The 21,119-nt window shown below is 50.3% G+C and overlaps 1 protein-coding gene across 8 annotated transcripts in view; it reads right to left on the minus strand.

Moving 5' to 3' along the window:
- Positions 1 to 21,119, minus strand: part of ARHGAP45 (Rho GTPase activating protein 45) — a 381,773-nt gene that overhangs the window by 132,701 nt on the left and 227,953 nt on the right. For all 8 annotated transcript variants that reach the window (XM_069216459.1, XM_069216457.1, XM_069216454.1 and 5 more), the window contains one exon: positions 13,117 to 13,197. In XM_069216459.1, coding sequence (XP_069072560.1) covers positions 13,117 to 13,197 — 81 coding nt within the window. The remainder of the gene's footprint in view (positions 1 to 13,116; positions 13,198 to 21,119) is intronic.

A 21,119-nucleotide genomic window follows, 5' to 3' on the forward strand; every position in this document is an offset into this window, starting at 1 on the left:
TTCAGAGAGACCAAAAAGGAGTCTTCACAAGACTGGGTTGATTTCATTGACCATTCAGTGAAGGCCTTGGAGGGGTGGTTACATGGCAGTAAAGTTACTGATTATGAAAGCCTGTATAACACAATCCTGAGAGCATATACTTAATAATTGTGTGTCTGATTTGTTGCACCAGTACCTGGTAGACTCTGATCTGACCTCTCCCCAAGAATTGGGAAAGAAGGCAGACAAATGGGTCAGAACAAGGGTGAACAGAAAAGTTCATACAGGGGGTGACAAAGATGGCAATAAGAAGAAAGATGGTGAAAAATCTCAAGATAAGCATGGGGATAAGGGTAAAACCAAAGATCCCACTTCAAATCTTAAACACTCTTCAGAGGGTGGGGATAAAACTAATTCTTCCTCTTCTTCTCAACCTGCACACATTAAAAAACCTTGGTGCTTTGTGTGTAAAAACAGAGGCCATAGGCCAGGGGATAAGTCCTGTCCAGGTAAACCCCCTGAGCCTACCACCACTAATACATCAAGCTCTAGTGCCCCTAGCAGTAGTGGTACTAGTGGTGGGACTGCTGGCAACAGTCAAGTTAAGGGTGTAGTTGGGTTCACTTTTGGGTCCATAGTAGAAACTGGGGTAGTCACTCCCAAGACAGTTTCTGTCTCACCTAGTGGCATTGGCCTTGCCACACTGGCTGCTTGTCCCCTTACAATGGATAAGTACAGGCAGACAGTTTCAATAAATGGTGTTGAGGCCTTGGCCTACAGGGACACAGGTGCCAGTATCACTTTGGTGACTGAAAACCTAGTGCACCCTGATCAACACATCATTGGACAACAGTATAAGATTATTGATGTCCATAACTCCACTAAGTTTCTTCCCTTAGCTATAATTCAGTTTAGTTGGGGTGGAGTTACTGGCCCTAAGCAGGTGGTGGTATCACCTAGCTTACCTGTAGACTGTCTCTTAGGTAATGACCTAGAGGCCTCAGGTTGGGCTGATGTAGAGTTTTATGCCCATGCAGCCATGCTGGGCATCCCTGAGGAATTGTTCCCTCTCATTTCTACTGAAATGAAAAAGCAAAGGAGAGAAGGCCTGAAAACTCAGGATCCCTCTCCATCAACAGGTAAAAAGGGTATCACAGTATCCCCTAACCACCCTACCATTCAGGATACCATTCCTGTGGTGGGAGAAACCTCTCCTGGGGTGGCACCTGTTCCAAGGGAATCATCAGCTGGCAAAGCTGGACTCCCTGAGGTAGAAGTACCTCTCTGTGGGATAACTAACATTGGTGACAAAAAGAGCACCATTTTAGTTAACATGGAGCATCCCTCCAACCCTCCCAGAGAAACTTTAGTGCAGAAACCCTGCACTGCCTCACAACACTTAGGACAGCATCCCTGCCCTAGTGTGGAGCTCATAGGACAGCATCCCTGCCCTGCTCCAACTCAAGAGAAACAGCATCCCTGTTCTCTCTTCCAGCCATATGGACAAAGTTTTTGCCCAGCTATGGCTTTACTGAGACAGCATCCCTGTCTGGCATTTCCATCATTACAAATAGGTTCAGTGGACAATTCCCACTGCTCTAGACTTAAACTTACTGATAGAAACTCTGAAAATACATCTTCACATTGTTGCTTAGCTAAAAAACTTCAAACAGGGTGGTTTACATCCCCACAGGGAAGTAACCATATAGTGGATGATAAAGGGAGTAACCAGTCTATTGCAGAGCTACTCTCTACTTATCACCACTTAGACAATAAAGTCTCAACTGGCCAAGGTTAGCCTTATTGTCCTTCGTTTGGGGGGGGGTTGTGTGAGAAAGTAGCCTCTTTCTAGCCTTGTTACCCCCACTTTTGGCCTGTTTGTGAGTGTATGCCAGGGTGTTTTCACTGTCTCACTGGGATCCTGCTAGCCAGGGCCCAGTGCTCATAGTGAAAACCCTATGTTTTCAGTATGTTTGTTATGTGTCACTGGGACCCTGCTAGTCAGGACCCCAGTGCTCAGAAGTTTGTGGCCTATATGTGTGTGTTCCCTGTGTAGTGCCTAACTGTCTCACTGAGGCTCTGCTAATCAGAACCTCAGTGGTTATGCTCTCTCATTTCTTTCCAAATTGTCACTAACAGGCTAGTGACCATTTTTACCAATTTACATTGGCTTACTGGAACACCCTTATAATTCCCTAGTATATGGTACTGAGGTACCCAGGGTATTGGGGTTCCAGGAGATCCCTATGGGCTGCAGCATTTCTTTTGCCACCCATAGGGAGCTCTGACAATTCTTACACAGGCCTACCACTGCAGCCTGAGTGAAATAACGTCCACGTTATTTCACAGCCATTTTTCACTGCACTTAAGTAACTTATAAGTCACCTATATGTCTAACCTTTACCTGGTAAAGGTTAGGTGCAAAGTTACTTAGTGTGAGGGCACCCTGGCACTAGCCAAGGTGCCCCCACATTGTTCAGAGCCAATTCCCTGAACTTTGTGAGTGCGGGGACACCATTACACGCGTGCACTACATATAGGTCACTACCTATATGTAGCTTCACAATGGTAACTCCGAATATGGCCATGTAACATGTCTATGATCATGGAATTGCCCCCTCTATGCCATCCTGGCATAGTTGGCACAATCCCATGATCCCAGTGGTCTGTAGCACAGACCCTGGTACTGCCAAACTGCCCTTCCTGGGGTTTCACTGCAGCTGCTGCTGCTGCCAACCCCTCAGACAGGCATCTGCCCTCCTGGGGTCCAGCCAGTCCTGGCCCAGGATGGCAGAACAAAGAACTTCCTCTGAGAGAGGGTGTGACACCCTCTCCCTTTGGAAAATGGTGTGAAGGCAGGGGAGGAGTAGCCTCCCCCAGCCTCTGGAAATGCTTTGTTGGGCACAGATGTGCCCAATTCTGCATAAGCCAGTCTACACCGGTTCAGGGACCCCTTAGCCCCTGCTCTGGCGCGAAACTGGACAAAGGAAAGGGGAGTGACCACTCCCCTGACCTGCACCTCCCCTGGGAGGTGTCCAGAGCTCCTCCAGTGTGCTCCAGACCTCTGCCATCTTGGAAACAGAGGTGCTGCTGGCACACTGGACTGCTCTGAGTGGCCAGTGCCACCAGGTGACGTCAGAGACTCCTTCTGATAGGCTCCTTCAGGTGTTAGTAGCCTATCCTCTCTCCTAGGTAGCCAAACCCTCTTTTCTGGCTATTTAGGGTCTCTGTCTCTGGGGAAACTTTAGATAACGAATGCAAGAGCTCATCCGAGTTCCTCTGCATCTCTCTCTTCACCTTCTGATAAGGAATCGACTGCTGACCGCGCTGGAAGCCTGCAAACCTGCAACATAGTAGCAAAGACGACTACTGCAACTCTGTAACGCTGATCCTGCCGCCTTCTCGACTGTTTTCCTGCTTGTGCATGCTGTGGGGGTAGTCTGCCTCCTATCTGCACCAGAAGCTCCGAAGAAATCTCCCGTGGGTCGACGGAATCTTCCCCCTGCAACCGCAGGCACCAAAAAGCTGCATTACCGGTCCCTTGGGTCTCCTCTCAGCACGACGAGCGAGGTCCCTCGAATCCAGCGACTCTGTCCAAGTGACCCCCACAGTCCAGTGACTCTTCAGTCCAAGTTTGGTGGAGGTAAGTCCTTGCCTCACCTCGCTGGGCTGCATTGCTGGGAACCGCGACTTTTGCAGCTACTCCGGCCCCTGTGCACTTCCGGCGGAAATCCTTTGTGCACAGCCAAGTCTGGGTCCACGCCACTCTAACCTGCATTGCACGACTTTCTAAGTTGGTCTCCGGCGACGTGGGACTCCTTTGTGCAACTTCGGCGAGCACCGTTTCACGCATCCTCGTAGTGCCTGTTTCTGGCACTTCTCCGGGTGCTACCGGCTTCAGAGAGGGCTCCTTGTCTTGCTCGACGTCCCCTCTCTCTGCTGGTCCAATTTGCGACCTCCTGGTCCCTCCTGGGCCTCAGCAGCGTCCAAAAACGCTAACCGCACGATTTGCAGCTAGCAAGGCTTGTTGGCGTTCTTTCGGCGGGAAAACACTTCTGCACGACTCTCCACGGCGAGAGGGATCCGTCCACCAAAGGGGAAGTCTCTAGCCCTTTTCGTTCCTGCAGAAACCTCAGCTTCTTCTGTCCAGTAGAAGCTTCTTTGCACCCGCAGCTGGCATTTCCTGGGCATCTGCCCATCTCCGACTTGCTTGTGACTTTTGGACTTGGTCCCCTTGTTCCACAGGTACCCTAGATTGGAAATCCACAGTTGTTGCATTGCTGGTTTGTGTCTTTCCTGCATTATTCCTCTAACACGACTTCTTTGTCCTTAGGGGAACTTTAGTGCACTTTGCACTCACTTTTCAGGGTCTTGGGGAGGGTTATTTTTCTAACTCTCACTATTTTCTAATAGTCCCAGCGACCCTCTACAAGGTCACATAGGTTTGGGGTCCATTCGTGGTTCGCATTCCACTTTTGGAGTATATGGTTTGTGTTGCCCCTATCCCTATGTTTCCCCATTGCATCCTATTGTAACTATACATTGGTTGCACTGTTTTCTAAGACTATACTGCATATTTTTGCTATTGTGTATATATATCTTGTGTATATTTCCTATCCTCTCACTGAGGGTACACTCTAAGATACTTTGGCATATTGTCATAAAAATAAAGTACCTCTATTTTTAGTATAACTGTGTATTGTGTTTTCTTATGATATTGTGCATATGACACTAAGTGGTACTGTAGTAGCTTCACACGTCTCCTAGTTCAGCCTAAGCTGCTCTGCTAAGCTACCATTATCTATCAGCCTAAGCTGCTAGACACCCTATACACTAATAAGGGATAACTGGGCCTGGTGCAAGGTGCAAGTACCCCTTGGTACTCACTACAAGCCAGTCCAGCCTCCTACACTAGTCAACCACTTCTATTGGCCCAACATGTCCCAGAAGGTCAAGGAGTTTTGTGTCTCTTGTGCCACCTGTCAAGCCAGTGGTAAGACAGGTGGACACCCAAAGGCCCCCCTCATTCCACTTCCAGTGGTGGGGGTCCCCTTTGAAAGGGTGGGTGTGGACATAGTGGGTCCACTTGAACCTCCCACAGCCTCAGGGAACCTATACATACTAGTAGTAGTGGATCATGCTACTAGATACCCTGAAGCAATTTCCCTTAGGTCGACTACTGCCCCTCCAGTAGCCAAGGCACTCATTGGTATCTTTACCAGAGTGGGTTTTCCTAAGGAGGTGGTGTCTGACAGAGGTACCAACTTCATGTCAGCATACCTGAAACACATGTGGAATGAGTGTGGGGTGACTTACAAATTCACCACACCATACCATCCACAAACCAATGGTCTTGTTGAGAGATTCAACAAAACATTGATAGGCATGATCATGGGGCTCCCTGAAAAACTCAAAAGGAGATGGGATGTCCTCTTGCCATGTCTGCTTTTCGCTTACAGAGAGGTGCCTCAGAAGGGAGTAGGGTTTTCACCCTTTGAACTTCTGTTTGGCCACCCTGTAAGGGGACCACTAGCTCTTGTGAAAGAAGGCTGGGAGAGACTCATCATGAGCCTAAGCAAGATGTGGTGGACTATGTACTTGGCCTACGTTCAAGGATGGCAGAGTACATGGAAAAGGCAAGCAAAAACCTTGAGGCCAGCCAACAGCTCCAGAAGTTTTGGCATTACCAAAAGGCTGCAATGGTTGAATTTCAACCAGGGCAGAAAGTCTGGGTTTTGGAGCCTGTGGCTCCCAGGGCACTTCAGGACAGATGGAGTGGCCCTTACCCAGTACTAGAACAGAAGAGTCAGGTCACCTACCTGGTGGACCTAGGCACTAGCAGGACCCCCAAGAGGGTGATCCATGTGAACCGCCTTAAGCTCTTCCATGACAGGGCTGATGTGAATCTGTTGATGGTAACAGATGAGGACCAGGAAGCTGAGAGTGAACCTCTCCCTGATCTCCTCTCCACAGACCCTAAAGATGGCTCAGTAGATGGAGTGATCTATTCAGACACCCTCTCTGGCCAACAGCAATCTGACCGTAGGAAGGTCCTGCAACAGTTTGCTGAGCTCTTTTCCCTAACCCCTGGTCAGACACCCCTGTGTACCCATGATGTGGACACAGGAGACAGCATGCCTGTCAAAAACAAAATATTCAGACAGTCTGATCAAGTTAAGGAAAGCATCAAAGTGGAAGTCCACAAGATGCTGGAATTGGGAGTCATTGAGCACTCTGACAGCCCCTGGGCTAGCCCAGTGGTCTTAGTCCCCAAACCTCACACCAAAGATGGAAAGAGAGAGATGAGGTTCTGTGTGGACTACAGAGGACTTAATTCTGTCACCAAGACAGATGCCCATCCCATTCCAAGGGCTGATGAACTGATTGACAAATTGGGTGCTGCCAAATTCTTAAGTACCTTTGACTTAACAGCAGGGTACTGGCAAATCAAAATGGCACCAGGAGCAAGAGAAAAGCCAGCATTCTCCACACCTGATGGGCATTATCAGTTTACTGTTATGCCCTTTGGTTTAAAGAATGCCCCTGCCACCTTCCAAAGGTTGGTGAATCAAGTCCTTGCTGGCTTGGAGTCCTTTATTGCAGCTTATCTTGACGATATTGCTGTCTTTAGCTCCAGCTGGCAGAATCACCTGGTCCACCTGAAGAAGGTTTTGAAGGCTCTGCAATCAGCAGGCCTCTCTATCAAGGCATCCAAATGCCAGATAGGGCAGGGAACTGTGGTTTACTTGGGTCACCTTGTAGGTGGAGGCCAAGTTCAGCCACTCCAGCCTAAGATCCAGACTATTCTGGACTGGGCAGCTCCAAAAACCCAGACTCAAGTCAGGGCATTCCTTGGCTTGACTGGGTACTACAGGAGGTTTGTGAAGGGATATGGATCCATAGTGACAGCCCTCACAGAACTTACCTCCAAGAAAATGCCCAAGAAAGTAAACTGGACTGTAGAATGCCAACAGGCCTTTGACACCCTGAAACAAGCAATGTGCACAGCACCAGTTCTAAAAGCTCCAGATTACTCCAAGCAGTTCATTGTGCAGACAGATGCCTCTGAACATGGGATAGGGGCAGTTTTGTCCCAAACAAATGATGATGGCCTTGACCAGCCTGTTGCTTTCATTAGCAGGAGGTTACTCCCCAGGGAGCAGCGTTGGAGTGCCATTGAGAGGGAGGCCTTTGCTGTGGTTTGGTCCCTGAAGAAGCTGAGACCATACCTCTTTGGTACTCACTTTGTAGTTCAAACTGACCACAGACCTCTCAGATGGCTGATGCAAATGAAAGGTGAAAATCCAAAACTGTTGAGGTGGTCCATCTCCCTACAGGGAATAGACTTTATAGTGGAACACAGACCTGGGACTGCCCATGCCAATGCAGATGGCCTTTCCAGGTTCTTCCACTTAGAAAATTAAGACTCTCTTGGGAAAGGTTAGTCTCATCCTCTTTCGTTTGGAGGGGTGGGGGGGGAGGTTGTGTAAGGAAATGCCTTCTTGGCATGGTTACCCCCTGACTTTTTGCCTTTGCTGATAAGTTTTGATTTGAAAGTGTGCTAAGGGCCTGCTAACCAGGCCCCAGAACCAGTGTTCTTTCCCTAACCTGTACTTTTGTTTCCACAATTGGCACACCCTGGCATCCAGTTAAGTCCCTTGTAACTGGTACCCCTGGTACCAAGGGCCCTGATGCCAGGGAAGGTCTCTAAGGGCTGCAGCATATCTTATGCCACCCTGGGGACCCCTCACTCAGCACAGACACACTGCTTGCCAGCTTGTGTGTGCTAGTGAGGACAAAACGACTAGATCGACATGGCACTCCCCTCAGGGTGCCATGCCAACCTCACACTGCCTATGTAGTATAGATAAGTCACCCCTCTAGCAGGCCTTCCAGCCCTAAGGCAGGGTGCACTATACTATAGGTGAGGGCATAAGTGCATGAGCACTATGCCCCTACAGTGTCTAAGCAAAACCTTACACATTGTAAGTGCAGGGTAGCCATAAGAGTATATGGTCTGGGGGTCTGTCAAACACGAACTCCACAGCACCATAATGGCTACACTGAAAACTATGAAGTTTGGTATCAAACTTCTCAGCACAATAAATGCACACCGATGCCAGTGTACATTTTATTGTAACATACACCCCAGAGGGCACCTTAGAGGTGCCCCCTGAAACCTTAACCGACTACCCGTGTAGGCTGACTGGTTTTAGCAGCCTGCCACACACCAGACATGTTGCTGGCCACATGGGGAGAGTTCCTTTGTCACTCTGTGGCTAGTAACAAAGCCTGTACTGGATGGAGGTGCTTCACACCTCCCCCTGCAGGAACTGTAACACCTGGCGGTGAGCCTCAAAGGCTCACCCCCTTTGTTACAGCACCCCAGGGCACTCCAGCTAGTGGAGTTGCCCGCCCCCTCCGGCCACAGCCCCACTTTTGGCGGCAAGGCCGGAGGAGATAATGAGAAAAACAAGGAGGAGTCACTGGCCAGTCAGGACAGCCCCTAAGGTGTCCTGAGCTGAGGTGACTAACATTTAGAAATCCTCCATCTTGCAGATGGAGGATTCCCCCAATAGGATTAGGGATGTGCCCCCCTCCCCTCAGGGAGGAGGCACAAAGAGGGTGTTACCCACCCTCAGGGCTAGTAGCCACTGGCTACTAACTCCCCAGACCTAAACACGCCCTTAAATTTTGTATTTAAGGGCTCCCCAGAACCTAGGAACTGAGATTCCTGCAACCTAAGAAGAAGAGGACTGCTGAGCTGAAAAACCCTGCAGAGAAGACGGAGACACCAACTGCTTTGGCCCCAGCTCTACCGGCCTGTCTCCCCACTTCTAAAGACACTGCTCCAGCGACGCTTTCCACAGGGACCAGCGACCTCTGAAGCCTCAGAGGACTGTCCTGCATCTAGAAGGACCAAGAACTCCAGAGGACAGCGGCTCTGTTCACCAAAGACTGCAAATGTGAAACAAAGAAGCAACTTTGCAACAACTTGCGTTTCCCGCCAGAAGCGTGAGACTTGACACTCTGCATCCAACGCCCCCGCCTCGACTTGTGGAGAACAAACACTTCAGGGAGGACTCCCCGGCAACAGCGAGACCGTGAGTAGCCAGAGTTGCCCCCCTGAGCCCCCACAGCGACGCCTGCAGAGGGAATCCAGAGGCTCCCCCTGACCGCGACTGCCTGCTTCTAAGATCCGACGCCTGGTAAAGACTCTGCACCCGCAGCTCCCAGGGCCTGAAGGATCCGACCCCCAGGTGGCCCTCTCCCTTGCCCAGGTGGTGGCTACCCCGAGGAGCCCCCCCCCCTTGCCTGCATCGCTGAAGAGACCCCTTGGTCTCTCATTGATTTCAATTACAAACCTGACGCTTGTTTGCACACGGTACCCGGCCGCCCCGTGCCGCTGAGGGTGTACTTTCTGTGTGGACTTGTGTCCCCCCCCGGTGCCCTACAAAACCCCCCTGGTCTGCCCTCCGAAGACGCGGGTACTTACCTGCTGGCAGACTGGAACCGGGGCACCCCCTTCTCCATTGAAGCCTATGCGTTTTGGGCACCACTTTGACCTCTGCACCTGACCACCCCTGAGCTGCTGGTGTGGTAACTTTGGGGTTGCTCTGAACCCCCAACGGTGGGCTACCTTGGACCCAAACTTGAACCCCGTAGGTGGTTTACTTACCTGCAAAAACTAACAAACTCTTACTCCCCCCAGGAACTGTTGAAAATTGCACTGTCTAGTTTTAAAATAGCTATATGTGATTTATGTGAAAACTGTATATGGTATTTTGCTAATTCAAAGTTCCTAAAGTACCTACCTGCAATACCTTTCATTTGAAGTATTACATGTAAATCTTGAACCTGTGGTTCTTAAAATAAACTAAGAAAATATATTTTTCTATACAAAAACCTATTGGCCTGGAATTGTCTCCGAGTGTGTGTTCCTCATTTATTGCTTGTGTATGTACAACAAATGCTTAACACTACTCCTTTGATAAGCCTACTGCTCGACCACACTACCACAAAATAGAGCATTAGTATTCTCTTTTTGCCACTATCTTACCTCTAAGGGGAACCCTTGGACTCTGTGCATACTATTCCTTACTTTGAAATAGTGCATGCAGAGCCACCTTCCTACACTTGGCACTCAGGTAAGTCCCTTGTAACTGGTACCCCTGGTACCAGGGGCCCTGATGCCAGGGAAGGTCTCTAAGGGCTGCAGCATGTCTTATGCCACCCTAGGGACCCCTCACTCAGCACATGCACACTGCCTCACAGCTTGTGTGTGCTGGTGGGGAGAAAAAGACTAAGTCGACATGGCACTCCCCTCAGAGTGCCATGCCAACCTCACACTGCCTGTGGCATAGGTAAGTCACCCCTCTAGCAGGCCTTACAGCCCTAAGGCAGGGTGCACTATACCACAGGTGAGGGAATATGTGTATGAGCACTATACCCCTGAAGTGTCTAAGCAAAACCTTAGACATTGTAAGTGCAGGGTAGCCATAAGAGTATATAGACTGGGAGTTTGTCAAACACAAACTCCACAGTTCCATAATGGCTACACTGAAAACTGGAAAGTTTGGTATCAAACTTCTCAGCACAATAAATGCACACTGATGCCAGTGTGCAATTTATTGTAAGATACACCCAGAGGGCATCTTAGAGATGCCCCCTGAATACCTACCCGACTTCTAGTGTAGGCTGACTCGTTTTTGCCAGCCTTCCACACACCAGACATGTTGCTGGCCACATGGGGAGAGTGCCTTTGTCACTCTGTGGCCAGGAACAAAGCCTCTACGGGTGGAGGTGCTTCTCACCTCGCCCTGCAGGAACTGTAACACTTGGCAGTGAGCCACAAAGGCCCACCCCTTATGTTACAGCACCCCAGGGCATCCCAGATAGTGGAGATGCCCGCCCCTCCGGCCACTGCCCCCACTTTTGGTGGCAAGACCGGGGGAGATAATGAGAAAAACAAGGAGGAGTCACCCACCAGTCAGGACAGCCCCTAAGGTGTCCTGAGCTGACCCCTGGCTTTAGAAATCCTCCATCTTGAGTTTGGAGGATTCCCCCAATAGGATTAGGGAGGTGCCCCCCTCCCCACAGGGAGGAGGCACAAAGAGGGTGTAGCCACCCTCAAGGACAGTAGCCATTGGCTACGGCCCTCCCAGACCTAAAGCACACCCCTAAATTCAGTATTTAGGGGCTCCACAGATCCCAGGAAATCAGATTCCTGCAACCTGAAGAAACAAGAAGGACTGCTGACCTACAAGCCTGCAGAGAAGGAGGAAGACGTCAACTGCTTTGGCCCAAGCCCTACCGGCCTGTCTCCAACTTCGAAACCTGCTCCAGCGACGCATCCGACAGGGACCAGCGACCTCTGAAGCCTCAGAGGGCTGCCCTGGACTAAAGGACCAAGAAACTCCTGTGAACAGCAGGCCTGTTCAAAACCAGCTACTTCTTTGCAACAAAGAAGCAACTTTCAGACTGCACGTTTCCTGCCGGAAGCGTGAGACTTCACACTCTGCACCCGACGGCCCGGCTCTACCTGCAGAAAACAAACACCTCAGGGAGGACTCCCCGGCAACTGCGAGCCCATGAGTAACCAGAGGCTACCCCCCTGAGCCCCCACAGCGACGCCTGCAGAGAGAATCCAGAGGCTCCGCCTGACCCCGACTGCCTGTAACAAGCGACCCGACGCCTGGAACCAACACAGCACCCGCAGCCCCCAGGACCTGAAGGAACCGAACTTCAGCGCAGGAGTGACCCCCCAGGCGACCCTCTGCCTAGCCCAGGTGGTGGCTATCTCGAGAAGCCCCCCTGTGCCTGCCTGCACCGCTAGAGTGACCCCCGGGTCCCTCCATTGTTTCCTACCTGACACACGATGCCTGCTTTGCACACTGCATCCAGTCGCCCCTGTGCTGCTGAGGGTGTGTTTTGTTTGCCTACTTGTGTCCCCCCCAGTGTTCTACAAAAAAACCCTGGTCTGCCCCCCCGAGGACGCAGGTACTTACCTACTGGCAGACTGGAAACGGAGCACCCCTGTTCTCCATAGGCACCCATGTGTTTTGGGCACCTCTTTGACCTCTGCACCTGACCGGCCCTGAGCTGCTGGTGTGGTAAGTTTGGGGTTGCCTTGAACCCCCAACGGTAGGCTGCCTATGCCCCAGAACTGAGACTTGTAAGTGTTTTACTTACCTCCTAATCTAAACTTTAGTTACCTCCCCCAGGTACTGTTGATTTTTGCACTGTGTCCCCTTTGAAAATAACTTATTGCCATTTTTACAAAGACTGTACATGATATTGTTTCCATTCAAAGTTCCTAAAGTATCTAAGTGAAGTACCTTACATTTAAAGTGTTCACTGTAAATATTGAACCTGTGGTTCTTAAAATAAAATAAGAAAATATATTTTTCAATATAAAAACCTATTGGCCTGGAATTGTCTTTGAGTGTGTGTTCCTCATTTATTGCCTGTGTGTGTACAACAAATGCTTAACACTACCCTCTGATAAGCCTACTGCTCGACCACACTACCACAAAGTAGAGCATTAGAATTATCTAATTTTACCACTATCTTACCTCTAAGGGGAACCCTTAGACTCTGTGCATGCTATTTCTCACTTTGAGATAGTATATACAGAGGCAGCTTCCTACATCATAGCTTTGCCAGTTGTGCAGTGGTGTCTGTTCTCATAGCTTTGCCAGTTCTGCCCTTGCCTCTGTTCTTGGTCACTCTGCCAGGTCGGCACTAGCGTCAGTACTCATGGCTCTGCCAGGTCTGCACTTGCGTCTGTTCTTGGTCACTGTGCCATTTCTGCACTAGCATCCCTTCTCATGGCTCTGCCAGTTCTACACTTGCGTCGGTTCTCATGGCTCTGCCAGTTCCTCATTCGTGTCTGTTCTTGGTTGCTGTGTCAGTTCTGCACTAGTGTCTGTTCTCATGGCTCTGTCAGTTCTGCACTAGCGTCTGTTCTTGGTCGCTGTGTCAGTTCTGCACTAGCGTCTGTTCTCATGGCTCTGCCAGTTCTGCAGTACCCTCTATTATCGGCTGCTCTGCCAGATCTGCACTTGCCCCTGTTCTCAGTCCCTCTGCCCCTCTCAGATCTACTGTGGCCCATGCGAGTTTCCACACAATACATACCAGCTTCCTCTGCGCTCTGTGCCACAGCTCTTTAATCTCCTTCCTGCGCTTCTCATGCTCCAGGCGCCTCATGGACAGCGGCTGCAAGAAACAGATGGTCATATCACAGGATGCTACGAAGGTTTATGCAGGTGTGTTCACCAAAAGTTATTACAAGTACAAGCGGGTCTGATATTACAAGTACCAGCTGGTCCTGGGGTTAGGTAATAACCTGAAGGAAGATCTCAGTGGGTCCTGGGGTTGGGTGATCCTGCAGGAAGATCTGATATTAAAAGTACCAGCAGGTTCTGAGGCTGGGCCATAGCCTGCAGGAAGATCTTAGTGGGTCCTGGGGTTGGGTGAGAACCTGCAGGAAGATCTGATATTACAAGTACCAGCGGGTCTTGAGGTTGAGTGATAACCTGCAGGAAGATCTGATATTACAAGTACCAGTGGGTCCTGGGGTCGAGTGCTCACCTGCAGGAAGGTCTGATATTACAAGTACCAGCGGGTCCTGGGGTTGCGTGATCCTGCAGGAAGATCTGATATTACAAGTACCAGCGGGTCCTGGGGTTGGGTACTAACCTGCAGGAAGGTCTGATATTACAAGTACCAGCGGGTCCTGGGGTTGGGTGATCCTGCAGGAAGATCTGATATTACAAGTACCTGCAGGTCCTGGGGTTGAGTGATAGCCTGCAGCAAGATCTGATATTACAAGTACCAGCAGGTCCTGGGGTTGGATGATAACCTGCAGGAAGATCTCAGCGGGTCCTGGGGTTGGGTGATCCTGCAGGAAGATCTGATATTACAAGTACCAGCGGGTCCTGGGGTCGAGTGCTCACCTGCAGGAAGGTCTGATATTACAAGTACCAGCGGGTCCTGGGGTTGGGTGATCCTGCAGGAAGATCTGATATTACAAGTACCTGCAGGTCCTGGGGTTGAGTGATAGCCTGCAGCAAGATCTGATATTACAAGTACCAGCAGGTCCTGGGGTTGGATGATAACCTGCAGGAAGATCTCAGCGGGTCCTGGGGTTGGGTGATCCTGCAGGAAGATCTGATATTACAAGTACCAGCGGGTCCTGGGGTCGAGTGCTCACCTGCAGGAAGGTCTGATATTACAAGTACCAGCGGGTCCTGGGGTTGGATGATCCTGCAGGAAGGTCTGATATTACAAGTACCAGCGGGTCCTGGGGTCGAGTGATAGCCTGCAGGAAGATCTGATATTACAAGTACCAGTGGGTCCTGGGGTTGGGTGATCCTGCAGGAAGATCGGATATTACAAGTACCAGCGGGTCTTAGGTAATAACCCGCAGGAAGATCTCAGTTGGTCCTGGGGTTGGGTGACCCTGCAGGAAGATCTGATAGTACAAGTACCTGCAGGTCTTGGGGTTGAGTGATAACCTGCAGGAAGATCGGATATTACAAGTACCAGCGGGTCCTGGGGTTGGGTACTAACCTGCAGGATGATCTGATATTACAAGTACCAGCAGGTCCTGGGGTTGGGTGATCCTGCAGGAAGATCTGATATTACAAGTACTAGCAGGTCCTGGGGTTGGGTGATAACCTGCAGGAAGATCTCAGCGGGTCCTGGGGTTGGGTGATAACCTGCAGGAAGATCTCAGCGGGTCCTGGGGTTGGGTGAACCTGCAGGAAGATCTGATATTACAAGTACCAGCGGGTCCTGAGGTTGGGTGATAGCCTGCAGGAAGGTCTGATATTACAAGTACCAGCGGGTCCTGGGGTTGAGTGCTCACCTGCAGCAAGATCTGATATTACAAGTACCAGCAGGTCCAGGGGTTGGGTGATCCTGCAGGAAGGTCTGATATTACAAGTACCAGCGGGCCCTGGGGCTGGTAATAACCTGCAGGAAGATCTCAGTGGGCCCTGGGGCTGGTAATAACCTGCAGGAAGATCTCAGTGGGTCCCGGGGTTGAGTGCTCACCTGCAGCAAGATCTGATATTACAAGTACCAGCAGGTCCAGGGGTTGGGTACTAACCTGCAGCATAATCTGATATTACAAGTACCAGCAGGTCCTGGGGTTGGGTGATAGCCTGCAGCAAGATCTGATATTACAAGTACCAGCAGGTCCTGGGGTTGGATGATAATGTGCAGGAAAATCTGATATTACAAGTAGGATAAGTTACTTACCTGTAAATCCTAGTTCTCTTCCAGGGGTATCCTCATCAAAGTCATAAACATTGAATATTCCCGCCCTTGTGCGGGGACCCCGGAGCATATATAAAATATATACACATTATACATGTGTAACAAACAGTCATGCAGGCTATCATGTTAAAAACAGGCTAAAATGCTTTATTTCTATGAAGTTTTTTTTTTTTTAAATACTACAATAGAGCCTAAATAAGTACCCAAGCTCCTAAAACTAGGCTTGGGGAAGTAAGCAGTAGCAAACTCTAGTGAAAAAATAGAGAAAACTGCATTGAAAAACAATGAAGCATTCTTAGCCAATAGGCTGCATGTAGGTTAACACAGGAGAACCATAAAAACTTTGGCACTGTGCCTTTAAGACCCTGAGCACCTCCAGTATCCCACCATGCCTCAGGGGTGAAGGAAAGGTGACAGTTGGTTCACAGTTAGGTCAGTTCTTTTTACGGTGACAATTTGTATAATTGAATCAAAATACTGTCTGTCCTGCACTTCCAGTAGACGTGTGTCCGGGGAGGAGGGTGGGTTGTTTATGACTTTGATGAGGATACCCCTGGAAGAGAACTAGGATTTACAGGTAAGTAACTTATCCTTCTCTTCCAGGGGATCCTCATCAATAGTCATAAACATTGAATAGATTAGCAAGCCCATCCCTAAACCCAGCGGACTGTCCGATAGAAGTGCAGGAATAGACATGTCTTACGCAAATAAATTCCTTAGAGAGGCCTGCCCCACTTGGGCATCCGCTCTTGCATCTGAGTCTAAACAATAATGTCTTGTAAAAGTATGGACAGACTTCCATGTAGCAGCCTTACAAATCTCAGATATAGGAACATTGTTAAGGAGAGCAGCAGTAGCCGCTTTTCCCCTTGTGGAATGCGCTCTAGGCCGCGCTAGCAAGTGTCTATTAGCTAGCTGGTAAGTATTAACAATACAAGAAACTATCCATCTTGATATTGTTCGCTTAGATGCTGCTTCTCCTGTCCTTAAATGACCATAGTTCACAAACAAGCGGTTAGAGTGTCTAATCGATTTTGTCTTGTCCAGATAAAATTTCAGCACTCTTTTCAAGTCTAATGAGTGCAATGCTTTCTCAGCCGGAGTTTCCGGATTGGGAAAGAAAGTCGGTAAAGTTATGGTCTGATTAATATGGAATTCTGACACCACCTTCGGAAGGAAAGATGGGTGAGTTCGTAGAACTACTCTATTGTCATGAAAAACCGTGTACGGTTCTTTTGCAGACAAGGCCTGGATCTCACTGACCCTCCTCGCTGAAGTAATGGCCACCAGAAAAGCCGTTTTCCACGTAAGGTGTTGTAAGGAGGCCTTATGGATAGGCTCGAAAGGAGGGCACATAAGTTTTGCTAGGACTATGTTCAGTTCCCACGGAGGAGAAGGCCTCCGAATTGGCGGAAAAACTTTCTTCAAACCTTCTAAGAAATCCTTGACTACAGGTTTCGTAAAGAAGGATTCCTGAGAAGGTGACTTGCGATAGGCAGTAATAGCAGACAAATGTACCTTAATAGATGATACCTGCAGACCGGATTTCGCTAGATGAAGCAAATAGGACAGTATGACGTCCTCCTGCGCCCGTATGGGATTATGGCCTTGCTGACAGCACCATATGTAGAATCTCTTCCACTTAAAAGCGTAGGAACGCCACGTGGAAGGCCGTTTGGACTCTTTCAAGATGTTCATGCACTCCTGCGAGAGTCCTAGGTGCCCATACTGCAGGAATTCAGGAGCCATGCTGTTAAGCTCAGAGAGGGTAGGTTGGGATGCAGAATCCTGCCCTCCATTCTGCTCAGAAGATCCGGTCTGCACGGCAGCCTCCTGTGAGGTTTTTCCGACAGGTTGAGGAGATCCGTGTACCAGAATTGTCGAGGCCATTGTGGCGCTATAAGAATCATTCTGGTCCTGGATCCGTAAAGTTTGCTGATCACTGCCGGAATGAGGGGAATCGGCGGAAAAGCGTAAAGAAATGTCCCTGACCAGTCGATCAACAGGGCATTCCCTCGAGATCCCGGACGGTAGAACCTGGATGCGAAGTCTGGGCATTTCCTGTTTACATCGTCTGCGAAGAGGTCCAGTTGAGGCCGACCCCATTGCGCGAAGATGTATTCTGCGACTTCGTCGTGCAGGACCCAATCGTGAACGTCCTCCAGGTGTCTGCTTAGAAAGTCTGCTTCTACGTTCTGCTGACCTGGCAGGTGAACTGCTGTGATTGACATTCCTCTGGCCAGGAGCCAATGCCATATCGCTTGGGACTCTCGTGAAAGGGGTAGGGATCTCGTTCCCCCTTGTTTGTTCAAGTAATACATTGTGGTTGTATTGTCCGTCTGTATCAATAGAGTTTTCCCCTGAATTAGCGGTGTGAAAGACTTGAGAGCCAGATGGACCGCTCTGAGTTCTAGCAGATTGATGTGGTACTGCTTCTCCTTGTCTGACCACAGACCCTGCGCTTGAAAAGGACCCAGATGAGCCCCCCATCCCTGAAGAGACGCATCCGTTACCAGAGTGTCGGATGGAAGTACCTGGTGAAACGGAGCGCCCACTGACAGGTGAGGTCTGTGCATCCACCATCTCAATGACTGAAGTGCTACCTCCGGTAGCCGCATTGTGTCTTCCCAGCGACCTGTTCTTTGGCTCCAATTGGCCTCCAATGCCTCTTGGAGGGGTCTCATGTGGAGTCTGGCATTTGGGACAATAAAGATGCACGATGCCATGGAGCCCAGTAGTGATGTCACCTGACGTGCCGTAGGTGCGCTGGCTCTCAACAGGTCCTGGCACTTCTTGTTTATTGAGGACAGTCGTTCCTCCGAAGGATACACTTTTTGTAGTTCTGTGTTTATGATAGCTCCTAGGTAGTGAAGACTCTGCGTTGGAGTCAAGGTTGACTTCTGGTGATTGACCTGAAGACCTAGAGCTTCGCAAACTCCTAGTACAATGTCCCGATGGCTTCTCGCCTGCTCCGGAGAAGAAGCCTTTAGTAGCCAGTCGTCTAGGTATGGATATATGTATATCCTTTGTCTTCGTAGATGCGCCGCCACCACTGCCATACATTTCGAGAAAACTCTTGGAGCAGATTTCAGGCCAAAGGGTAGAACCCTGAACTGGTAATGCTGTAACGCTACTCGAAAGCGCAGGAATTTTCGATGCTTTGGAGCTATTGGGATGTGGAAATACGCATCCTGCAGGTCGATGGAGCACATCCAGTCTCCCTGATGCAGTTGAGGGAAAATTTGGTGAAGCGCTAGCATTCTGAACTTCTGCTTTCTTATGTGTTTGTTCAGCAGTCTTAGATCCAGGATTGGCCTGAAAACGCCCTCTTGACCCTTCTTTGCTACTAGAAAGTAACGGGAGTAGACCCCCTTTCCTCTGTGGGCAGGTGGAACCCTTTCTATGGCATTCTTTCTTAGGAGGGCGAGAGCCTCCTTGCGTAGCAAGGTGAGATGAGCCGGATTGTGTTTGGTTGGTGGCAAGTGTGGTGGAGGCTGCTTGAAAAGGAGAGAATAGCCATGTTCGACAATATTGAGCACCCATTTGTCTCTTGTGATAGAGTGCCACTCGTGAAGATGAGCAATAATACTTCCCCCCACCGGAGTGGTGTACAGTGTCGAGGGAAGCGAGACTTCATTGCTTAGTGGGTGCTTTTGGAGTGGACTGTTGAGGTCTGCTTGACCCTCGCTCCCTTGTGTTTCTTCGCTGAAACAGAGGGTGTCCCTGTCGTTGCTGAGACCTTTGCGACCAATGAGGGGTTTGAACCCTCTGTTGGAAAGGGCGTCTATCGTACGGTCTGTACCTCTGCCTGAAATCTTTCCTTCTTTCGAGGCCTACCGCCTTCATGGTATCCACCTCGGTCTTCATGCGGGCCATCTCTTCGTCTGCATGGGCACCGAATAGAGAATTCCCGGCAAATGGGAGATTCAGGATACGTTGTTGTGCCTCCTGTTTCAAGCCAGTGAGCCTCAGCCAGGAAGATCTCCTCGCACAGATACCATGTGCGTAACCATGAGCCGCCAAATCCGCCCCATCCGCTGCCGCGCTGATAACTTGGTTAGATACCAGGCATCCTTCCTGTAGAATCTCTTGGAAATCTTGCCTGTCTTCTCTGGGCAGTTTTTCTGTAAATCTACTGAGGGAATCCCACAGAGAACGATCGTACCTGCCCAGGAGCGCAGACGCACTAGAGACCTTCATTGCTGAAGCCGCTGTCCCGCACATCTTTCTTCCCAGAGAGTCTAAATGCCTGCTCTCTTTATCCGGGGGTACCGTGGATGAAGATGCCACCGAGTGGGTCTTTCGGGCGGCAGCTATGATCACTGAGTCTGGTGGCGGATCCTTCCTAAGGAATAAAGGGTCTTGCTCTGGAGCCTTGTACTTTTTAAGAATCCGAGCCGGGGCAGACTTAAGCGAGGCTGGGGCCAGAAAAGTGTCCATGGTCGGCTGCAACAAACCAGGCACTAGAGGCAGCAACTTTTTCGACGCTGATCTCTGTTGTAGCGTCTCAAAGATGATTGATGAGGAGGTAGACGGTTCTGGAACCTCTATATTGAGTTTCTGCGCTCCTCTTAGCAACACCTCGTTGAAAGTGGTTATGTCATCCACTGGTGAGACTCTAGCAGGTGGTGAATCTGTAAGAGTAGGTGAGTAACGCCTGACAGAAGAACCTGATGGAAGACCAAGAGGGTGATCTTCTTGAGCGCGACCTGGATCTCCGTTGAGAGCGAGATCTGCTGCGGGACGCTGTAGCCGAGCGCCTAGACCTCGCGGTCAGCTGTCGAGGAGCTGAACGAGCCAGTTCTGCCCCGGCTGTCGGCGATGGCGTTCTTGGCGGGGAGGCAGTGGGTGAATACATTCGCGAATATTGCGAATCTGGGGAGGCCGCTGGTCTGTTGAGGCTCTCCAGCCATCTCGGAGATAGGTTGATGGGCGAGACATGCCCAGGAGATGCTCTTGACCGAGAAGAGTCGCTCGGTATGGAGACCACTGGAGACGGAGCCTTGTCTGGCGAGGAGCGATGTTCTGCTCCCTGTTGGACAGGTAAAACCTGCGTCGACGTCGATGGCTGTTTCGACGTCGAAGGACGCCCAGTCGGTCGGTCCTGCCTCGACGTTGATTGCCTCGACGTTGATTGCCTTGACGTCGAACGGCGTTCCTTGGACCTCGACCTGCTCGCCGTCGTGTGCCTCGACGTGGAGCGATGGGAGGTTGACGGCGGATGTTTCTCGTGCCGTCGTGGAGATCTCGACGCCGTGTGTCCTGACGTCGGGGGGCGCACAGCCTTTGGCGGCGACCGGGCATGCCGGCGATGGCTCGACGTCGATCGGCGGGCTGCCGTCGACGGAGACCTGCCCCTGCTCTGATGTTCCCTCGACGACGTTCCCTTCGACGTCGGGTGTGTCGCCGTCGACGGCGATCTATGCCGGTGGGACGGTGGTAGCGACGACGTCGACGGAGAACAAACAGGTATTTTCCTACCTGTCGACGTCGACCGGGCCATTCTCTCCTGAGAATGGCCTTCTGGATGCCTGGGGAGTGAGGAGGACGATGTTCTTTTCCTCTCCTGAAGCCCATGAAGTCGGATCTTCTCTCTGTCTTTCAGAGTCCTCCTAGACATGTTCTTACAGTACTTACAAGTGTCAGGGCAGTGACTCTGAGGCAGGCACACTATGCACAGAGAGTGGGGATCTGACTGGGCCTTCTTCTTCCCACAAGCAGGGCATTTGACAAAAAGAGAAGGCATTTTTCTGTCAGAAAAAACCTTCCTAGCTCAGACAAAGATGTTACTTGTCGAGTGAAAAGTGAAAAAACGCTTTTTTAAAGAATTTTTCTGAGGAAAACTCAGAAAAACT

The sequence above is a fragment of the Pleurodeles waltl genome, chromosome 12, assembly GCF_031143425.1.
Source record: "Pleurodeles waltl isolate 20211129_DDA chromosome 12, aPleWal1.hap1.20221129, whole genome shotgun sequence".
Lineage (NCBI taxonomy): Eukaryota > Metazoa > Chordata > Amphibia > Caudata > Salamandridae > Pleurodeles > Pleurodeles waltl.